Source organism: Mizuhopecten yessoensis, unplaced genomic scaffold (genome assembly GCF_002113885.1).
Source record: "Mizuhopecten yessoensis strain PY_sf001 unplaced genomic scaffold, ASM211388v2 scaffold9171, whole genome shotgun sequence".
Lineage (NCBI taxonomy): Eukaryota > Metazoa > Mollusca > Bivalvia > Pectinida > Pectinidae > Mizuhopecten > Mizuhopecten yessoensis.
In genome coordinates, this window is record NW_018407914.1 from 70,730 (window position 1) to 81,105 (window position 10,376).

At 38.3% G+C, this 10,376-nt stretch overlaps 1 protein-coding gene across 2 annotated transcripts in view; it reads left to right on the forward strand.

Annotated features, from left to right (window-relative positions):
* LOC110457513 (paraplegin-like) overlaps positions 1-10,376 on the forward strand; it is a 65,809-nt gene that overhangs the window by 43,397 nt on the left and 12,036 nt on the right. For both annotated transcript variants that reach the window (XM_021508827.1, XM_021508828.1), the window contains exons 13-16: positions 663-773; positions 4,692-4,807; positions 5,218-5,301; positions 10,139-10,211. In XM_021508827.1, coding sequence (XP_021364502.1) covers positions 663-773; positions 4,692-4,807; positions 5,218-5,301; positions 10,139-10,211 — 384 coding nt within the window. The remainder of the gene's footprint in view (positions 1-662; positions 774-4,691; positions 4,808-5,217; positions 5,302-10,138; positions 10,212-10,376) is intronic.

Consider the following 10,376-nt stretch of genomic DNA (forward strand, 5'->3'; position numbering starts at 1 on the left):
GGATTCCTGCCCCATCCCCAGGGGCTAGGGCGGGGCCCCAAAGGGAACATTTACCAATATTTTCAAATTCTTATCCATTGATGACATGACAAGTATTGTATTTCACTTAGTTTACATGCTGATTTCCACATCACATCTAAACAATAAAATAAAGCTACCAGTACCTATGATATAACTCAGGTGACCGCTAAGGCCCTTGGGCCTCTTGTATATAAATTGAACAAGATTACACTTTGGCCTGGACACTGGTTGAAATTCAAATAGTGTTTGGTTTGGATCCAAGCTAGTGTAGGAGGACTCTGTAATAGTCCCCTTTCCATTAACTACTTGTTCTTCACACAACATCTTCACATGTAAAGAGTCATGATAATGACCACATATAGCTGTCTAAGGTGAAAAGCTACTGAATAGAATTTGTTCAGATAAATCCTCTTCACTTACATTCACAGGGTTAATGTATCGACATGTCTAACAACTTCAGAACCATAATCAAGTGTGGAGTAGTATTTACAGATTGTTGTGTCAGGTCATTAGGTGGTGACAACAAATTTATTCTTCATACAGAATTGAACAAAATCATTATAGACTAAAAATAAATATCTTTGATTGGACGATTCACACTTATGAGCTGTTTGTTTTTACCTGTGTATTGGGTACTACAGGAGCTGACATTGCCAACATTTGTAACGAAGCTGCTCTCCATGCTGCCCGCCACGCAAACGACCACGTCACCATGGGAGATTTCTACTTCGCCATCGAGAGAATTGTTGCAGGTCTGTTACTAACACTTTAAAACATTACAACATTTATTTTGAAGCTTGCATATGAGACATATAATGCTGACAACAAATAACAGACAAAGGCTGACAACAAATAACAGACAAAGGCAGACAACAAATGACAGACAAAGGCTGACAACAAATAACAGTCAAAGGCTGACAACAAATAACCGACATAGGCTGACAACTAATAAAAGACAGGCTGCCAACAAATAACAGACAACACAGGACAACAAATAACAGACAAAGGCAGACAATAAATGACGGACAAAGGCAGACAACAAATAACAGACATAGGCAGACAACAAGTAACAGTCATAGGCTGACAACAAATAACAGACAAAGGCATACAACAAATAACAGACATAGGCAGACAACAAGTAACAGTCAAAGGCTGACAAAAAATAACAGACAAAGGCAGACAATAAATGACAGACAAAGGCAGACAACAAATAACAGACAAAGGTTGACAACAAATAACCGCCATAGGCAGACAACAAATAACAGACAAAGGCAGACGTAAAATAACAGACAGAGGCAGACAACAAATAACAGAAAAAGGCTGACAACAAATAACAGACAAAGGCATACAACAAATAACAGACATAGGCAGACAATAAATAACAGACAAAGGCAGACAATAAATAACAGTCAAAGGCTGACAACAAATAACCGACATAGGCTGACAACTAATAAAAGACAGGCTGCCAACAAATAACAGACAACACAGGACAACAAATAACAGACAAAGGCAGACAACAAGTAACAGTCAAAGGCTGACAAAAAATAACAGACAAAGGCAGACAATAAATAACAGACAAAGGCAGACAATAAATAACAGACAAAGGCAGATAATAAAAAACAGACAAAGGCTGACAACAAATAACAGACATAGGCAGACAACAAATAACAGACATTAACAGACAACAAATAACAGTCAAAGGCTGACAACAAATAACCGACATAGGCTGACAACTAATAAAAGACAGGCTGACAACAAATAACAGACAACACCAGACAACAAATAACAGACATAGGCAGAAAACAAGTAACAGTCAAAGGCTGACAACAAATAACAGACAAAGGCATACAACAAATAACAGACATAGGCAGACAACAAGTAACAGTCATAGGCTGACAACAAATAACAGACAAAGGCATACAACAAATAACAGACATAGGCAGACAACAAGTAACAGTCATAGGCTGACAACAAATAACAGACAAAGGCATACAACAAATAACAGACATAGGCAGACAACAAATAACAGTCAAAGGCTGACAACAAATAACCGACATAGGCTGACAACTAATAAAAGACAGGCTGCCAACAAATAACAGACAACACAGGACAACAAATAACAGACAAAGGCAGACGTAAAATAACAGACAGAGGCAGACAACAAATAACAGACAAAGGCAGACGTAAAATAACAGACAGAGGCAGACAACAAATAACAGAAAAAGGCTGACAACAAATGACAGACAAAGGCAGCCAACAAATAACAGACAAAGGTTGACAACAAATAACCGACATAGGCTGACAACTAATAAAAGACAGGCTGCCAACAAATAACAGACAACACAGGACAACAAATAACAGACAAAGGCAGACAATAAATGACTGACAAAGGCAGACAACAAATAACAGACAAAGGAAGACAACAAATAACAGACATAGGCAGAAAACAAGTAACAGTCAAAGGCTGACAACAAATAACAGACAAAGGCATACAACAAATAACAGACATAGGCAGACAATAAATAACAGACAAAGGCAGACAAGAAATAACAGACAAAGGCTGACAACAAATAACGGACAAAGGCAGACATAAAATAACAGACAAAGGCTGACAACAAATAACGGACAAAGGCAGACATAAAATAACAGACAAAGGCTGACAACAAAAAACAGACAAAGGCAGACAACAAATAACAGACATAGGCAGACAACAAGTAACAGTCAAAGGCTGACAACAAATAACAGACAAAGGCAGACAATAAATGACAGACAAAGGCAGACAACAAATAACAGACAAAGGCTGACAACAAATAACAGACAAAGGCAGACAACAAATGACAGACAAAGGCTCTGGATTTGATCGCAGTTTTGATCCCCAGTGAATGCACACTGTTCTCTTTCCTGTTTCAAATGGTGTCCGTAGCCCTCCCGTTGGTGACAGGGAGCTAGAACCTGGGTGGTGGTGTTTGAGGGCGAACACATTTAAAAAGGAGGGAGTAGTGGGGCAGATATTAATTGAACATAGGATTACAGTTGCCCACTAGCTTGGATTTAAGAAGGAATTTCCCTTTAGCTCAGTGGTAGAGCGTCCGACTAGGAACCAAGTGCTAGAAGTATGTGACTGCCACCTTTAATGGGACATTTTGATGTACTAATAAAGGTTACTTCCATTTTCAACATTTTCATAAAAATGGGATTTCGAATTGTAGTCAAACAGCAAGAAATTTGATTCATAAAAGTTTCATTTGTCACTGGAGTATAAGTAAAGTCATCTATTGAAAAATTCCTGACTTTAGTATAAGTTTGACACATTTAGAAAGGATTTGAATGCTAATGAAGTTTGAGTTATGATAGTTCAACTGTATGTAACGTCACGCTACCACAATTGGTACAGTTTAGGAAGTTTTTAGTGATATTTAAAAATTCAGATCTTGTGTTTGGAAAGATCCTTGATTTTTGACAAAGACCACCCATGGTGGTTCATTTTCAGAAAAAGTTTTGATTTTAAGTAATTTGTTTTTAGCTCACCTGGTCCGAAGGACTGGTGTCAGTTTATGCCATGGCGCGGCGTCCGACCGTCCATCGTCTGTCCATCAACAGTTCCTTTAAAACGCTACTTATAAGTCCTGAACGGCCCAGTAGATTTTGACTAAATTTTTTCTCCCCTTAGGCCAAGGGCATTTACATTTTTATATAATTGATGGGTGTTGCCCTCCTGGGGGCAGAGGGGTGGGGTCCAATAGGGAAATAGAGGTAAAACCTTTAAAATCCTTCCTCTACCGTAGGGATAAAGGGATTCTATCCAAATTTAGTCTATAGCATCCTCGGTCCAAGGGGACTAAATTTTGTTTAAATGGTTGGTGAAGCCACCTGGGGGCAGAGGAGTGGGGCCGAATAGTGGAAATAGAAGTAAACCTTTCTTCTACCATAGTGATTAAGGCCCAGTAGATTTTATCCAAATTTGGTCTAGAGCATCCTTGGGCAAAGGGGACTAAATTTTGTATAAACGGAAGGTGTGGCCCCTCTGGATGCGGGGCCAATAGGGGCATCAGAGGTTTAAATCTTTAAAATCCTTCTTCTTCTGAACCATTAGAGGGATTTTATGTAATAAGAACATAGCTCTTGGTGGCCTAAGGCGCCTGAGCGAAGCTCTTTAATGGTGACACATGCGTGCGTAAACAGAGTTGCTTCACCTTGCTACACATTGCCACATTGCTTTTTCGTCCAGAAGTAGACGTCCAGCGGGGAAACAGGAAGTGTATCCTTGAAGCAAAGACAATTGTGTTTCAATCCATACATGAACATCTTCATATAGTGAAAACAATCTTCATATTTTATTACTTGTTTATTGAGATAAATACTGATATATATTTTGAGCTTGAACTTCGTTCAGAGATTATCATACTATGACCTCACAAATATGTCACACACCATTGGCCTTCATCGGTTATTTTCAGAAGGATGAAAAATAACCGGAAAACCTTGGAACTGATGTCTGTTGCATTTATCTCTTCGTCGATGCTTCATGACTTTTTCATTTCAGTTTTTTGCCACAGACACAAAAAGCAAAAATGTGGATATTTTCTGAAGATCCTTTTTGTCATCAACCAGGTTCTGTCAAGGTTAAACTGAATCTTTATGATGTGTTAACATTTTTTTAAATTTTGTAGGTGCTGAGAAAAAAAGGAGTGTGATCACCCAGGAGGACCGAAAAGTAGTGGCTTACCATGAGGCTGGACACGCACTGGTGGGCTGGCTGCTCCAACATAGCGACGCCTTACTTCAGGTCAGACTCAGCAGCTCACTATAAACTGAGATTCAATTATGGTGTGGGTAAAAAACAGCAATATAGAATATATAGTTATAAATCATAAAAATGTTATTACTAACAATTAGTTATATAATATTTAAATGTTACTGGTAACAATTTGTTACTAGTTATATGTCATATCAATTTTACTAGTGAAAATTAGTGAGATATCATATAAATGTTACTGTTTACAATAAGTGACAATCATACAAATGTTATATATCATATAATTGTTACTAGTTGCAATTAGTGACAAATCATATAAATGTTACTAGTTAAAATTAGTTACATATCATATAAATGTTACTATTCATATTTAATATAAATGTTACTAGTTACAGTTAGTTACATATCATATAAATGTTACTAGTTACAATTTTTTGTAGGTTTCCATTGTTCCTAGAACCAATAATATACTTGGCTTTGCACAGCTGGCTCCTAAGGACAACTATCTCTACTCCAACCAACAGGTAAATGATAACTATCTCTACTCCAACCAACAGGTAAGTGACAACTATCTTTACTCCAATTGACAGGTAAATGATAACTATCTCACCTCCAACCAACAGGTAAGTGACAATTATCTCACCTCCAACCAACAGGTAAATGATAACTATCTCTACTCCGACCAACAGGTAAGTGACAACTATCTCACCTCAAACCAACAGGTAAGTGATAACTATCTGACTTTCAACCAACAGGTAAGTGTCAATTATCTCACCTCCAACCAACAGGTAAATGATAACTATCTCTACTCCAACCAACAGGTAAATGATAACTATCTTTACTCCAACCAACAGGTAAGTGACAACTATCTTCACTCCAACCAACAGGTAAATGACAACTATCTCCACTACAACCAACAGGTAAATGATAACTATCTCTACTCCGACCAACAGGTAAGTGACAACTATCTTTAAGTGACAATTATTTACCCTCTAACCAACAGGTAAGTGACAACTATCTTTAAGTGACAGTTATTTACCCTCTAACCAACAGGTAAGTGACAACTATTTAACCTCCAACCAACATGTAAGAGACAATTATTTCTTTAGACCAATAGGAAAGTAACAGGTAACAACTCCCTCTGTTCGAACAACAGGTAACAACTATCTATTTCAACAACAGGTGACAACTCCTTATTCCAACAACAGGTACCAAATTTCTCTATTCCAACAGCAGGTGACAACTCTCTATACCAACATTAGGTGACAAATATCTATTTCAACAACAGGTGACAACTCCTTATTCCAACAACAGGTACCAAATTTCTCTATTCCAACAGCAGGTGACAACTCTCTATACCAACATTAGGTGACAAATATCTATTTCAACAACAGGTGACAACTCCTTATTCCAACAACAGGTACCAAATTTCTCTATTCCAACAGCAGGTGACAACTCTCTATACCAACATTAGGTGACAAATATCTATTTCAACAACAGGTGACAACTCCTTATTCCAACAACAGGTACCAAATTTCTCTATTCCAACAGCAGGTGACAACTCTCTATACCAACATTAGGTGACAAATATCTATTTCAACAACAGGTGACAACTCCTTATTCCAACAACAGGTACCAAATTTCTCTATTCCAACAGCAGGTGACAACTCTCTATACCAACATTAGGTGACAAATATCTATTTCAACAACAGGTGACAACTAGCTATTCCAACAACAGGTGACAACCCTCTCTCTATAGTAGCAGAGTACAGTAGAAATGGCCTGATCCTAAAAATAAAGGACCAACAGGTAAATGATAACTATCTCTACTCCAACCAACAGGAAAGTGACAACTATCTTTACTCCAATTGACAGGAACGTGATAATCTCACCTCCAACCAACAGGTAAGTGGCAACTATCTTTAAGTGACAATTATTTACCCTCTAACCAACAGGTAAGTTATAACTATCTCACCTCCAACCGACAGGTAAGTGATAACTATCTCACCTCAAACCAACAGGTACGTGATAATCTCACCTCAAACCAACAGGTACGTGATAATCTCACCTCAAACTAACAGGTAAGTGACAACTATCTCGCCTCCAACCAACAGGTAAGTGACAACTATCTCACCTCCAACCAACAGGTAAGTGATAACTATCTCACATTCAACCAACAGGTAAGTGACAATTATCTCACCTCCAACCAACAGGTAAGTGATAACTATCTCACCTCCAACCAACAGGTAAGTGACAACTATCTCACCTCCAACCAACAGGTAAGTGACAACTATCTCACCTCAAACCAACAGGTAAGTGATAACTATCTCACCTCAAACCAACAGGTACGTGATAATCTCACCTCAAACTAACAGGTAAGTGACAACTATCTCGCCTCCAACCAACAGGTAAGTCACAACTATCTCACCTCCAACCAACAGGTAAGTGATAACTATCTCACATCCAACCAACAGGTAAGTGACAAATATCTTTAAGTGACAATTATTTACCCTCTAACCAACAGGTAAGTGACAACTATTTTCACTCCAACCAACAGGTAAATGACAACTATCTCCACTACAACCAACAGGTAAATGATAACTATCTCGCCTCCAACCAACAGGTAAGTGACAATTATCTCACCTCCAACCAACAGGTAAGTGACAACTATCTTCACTCCAACCAACAGGTAAATGACAACTATCTCCACTACAACCAACAGGTAAATGATAACTATCTCGCCTCCAACCAACAGGTAAGTGATAACTATCTCACCTCCAACCAACAGGTAAGTGATAACTATCTCACCTCCAACCAACAGGTAAATGATAACTATCTCACTTTCAACCAACAGGTAAGTGACAATTATCTCACCTCCAACCAACAGGTAAGTGATAACTATCTCACCTCAAACCAACAGGTAAGTGATAACTATCTCACCTCCAACCAACAGGTAAGTGACAACTATCTTTAAGTGACAATTATTTACCCTCTAACCAACAGGTAAGTGACAACTATCTCCACTCCAACCAAAAGGTAAATGACAACTATCTCCACTACAACCAACAGGTAAATGATAACTATCTCACCTCCAACTAACAGGTAAGTGACAACTATTTACCCTCCAACCAACATGTAAGTGACAATTATTTCTTTAGACCAATAGGTAAGTAACAGGTGACAACTGCCTCTGTTCAAACAACAGGTAACAACTATCTATTTCAACAACAGGTGACAACTCCTTATTCCAACAACAGGTACCAAATTTCTCTATTCCAACAGCAGGTGACAACTCTCTATACCAACATTAGGTGACAACTATCTATTTCAACAACAGGTGACAACTCTCTATTCCAACAACAGGTGACAACTATCTATTTCAACAACAGATGACAACTACTTCTATTTCAACAACAGGTGACAGTTTTTTCTTTTTCAACAACAGGTGACAACTCTCTATTTCAACAACAGGTGACAACTAGCTATTCCAACAACAGGTGACAACCCTCTCTCTATAGTAGCAGAGTACAGTAGAAATGGCCTGATCCTAAAAATAAAGGGCATGTCTCAGATAAACATGGATAGTTGATTCAACCTGCACAACACAACTACATATATATATATATATATCTATAACTACATTTTAAGTACATTTTGTTTAGAAGACTGAATAGTTTTTTTCAAAAACTGTTTTCCCCTGATTCGGGACCTTTGAAAACCATGGTTACCACATCAAAAAACACCAAAAAAATGCAAAAATCATGATTTTTAACCGATAATTGGACCCCCGCAAGTTGTATTTTTTTTCTTAAAACCTGTCTTCAATTAAATATCACCTACTCGGTAACAGATATACTCACGTTTTAGCATAGGTCATTCCGATGGATTTTTCACAATATTTACACATGTGCTGAGTACAAAAATAGACTACATGAAAAGCTAGCTTTTGTTGCGTAGACACAGGTTTGTAAATGCCCAAAACTATAGTCTCAAACCAAATTCGATTTTTAGCTCACCTGCCCAAAGGGCAAGTGAGCTTATGCCATGGCCCAGCGTCTGTCGTCCGTCCGTCAGCTAAACTTTTCCTTTAAAATGCTACTTGTCCTGAACAGCCTAGTGGATTTGGAATGAATTTGTTTTGGAGCATCCTTAGGCCAAGGGGACTCAATTTGGTATAAACGGTGGATGTGGCCCCTGGGGACAGATTTGCGGGGCCCAAAAGGAAAAATAGAGGCAAAAACCTTTGAAATCCTTCTTCTACTGTAGATAAAGTGATTTTATGCTTATTTAGTCTGGAGCATCCTTTGGCAAAGGGGACTCGATTTTGTATAAATGGTGGGTGTGGCCTCCCCTGGGGGCAGAGAAATGGGGCCCAATAGAGGAAATAGAGGTAAAACCTTTAAATCCTTCTTTTACTGTAGGGATAAAGAGATTTCATCCTAATTTGGTCTGAAGCATGCTTGGGCCAAGGGACTCAGTTTTGTAGAAATAATGGATTGGACCCCCTTTGGGCAGAGTTTCCAATAGGAGAAATAGAGGTTAAAACCTTAAAAAATCCTTTTCTACCATAGGAATTGAGGGATTTTATCCAAATTTAACCTGGAGCATCCTTGGGCAAAGGGGACTAAATTTTGTATAAACGGTGGGTTTGGACCCCCTTGGAGCTGAGAGTTGCGGGGCCCAATCAGGAAATTAGAGGTTTAAATCTTTAAAATCTTTCTTCCTTCCACCATTGGAGGGATTTTATGTAATAAGAATAATTTCCCATGGTTGCTTTTTTATCCAGGTGAGCGATACAGGCCCTCTGGGCCTCATGTCTTTTTTTACTTTATGAAGCCCACATAGTCCACTTCATCATGTTTATGCCAATTTTAGGGCTGATTTTTTTTCAAATTTTGAAACATGAAATATTACAGGGGTAAAACATCACAATGGCCACCGTACGCTGCTACCTATTCAAACAACAAGTGACAACTATCTCTATTCCAATATCAGGTGACAACTATCTCTATTTCAACAACAGTTGACAGCTCTATCTATTTCATCAACAAGTGACATCTCTTTTTACTCCAACAACAGGTGACAACAGTCTCTATTTCAACAACAAGAGAAAATATCTCTCTGTTTCAACAACAGGTGACAACAGTCTCTTTTCCAACAACAGGTGTCAACTANATATAACTCAGGTGACCGCTAAGGCCCTTGGGCCTCTTGTTTCTTTGAGAAAATCTTTTGTGCACAAAAAAAGTTCATCTGATAAATATTTGTATTTTTAAGTGCATATAAAAAACTTATTTACAGACTTATTCCATTCAGACAGTAGTTTATTCCATTCAGACAGTAGCTTTCTTCTGATTTCAGCTGTTTGACAAAATGTGTATGATGCTTGGTGGACGAGCTGCAGAAAGCATCACCTTCAACCATGTCACCTCAGGTATTACACACTGGACCACAATACAGGGGGAGGGTAATACAAACATTTATCACCTTCAACCATGTCACCTCAGGTATTACACACTGGACCACTTTACAGGGGGAGGGTAATACAAACATTTATCACCTTCAACCATGTCACCTCAGGTATTACACACTGGACCAC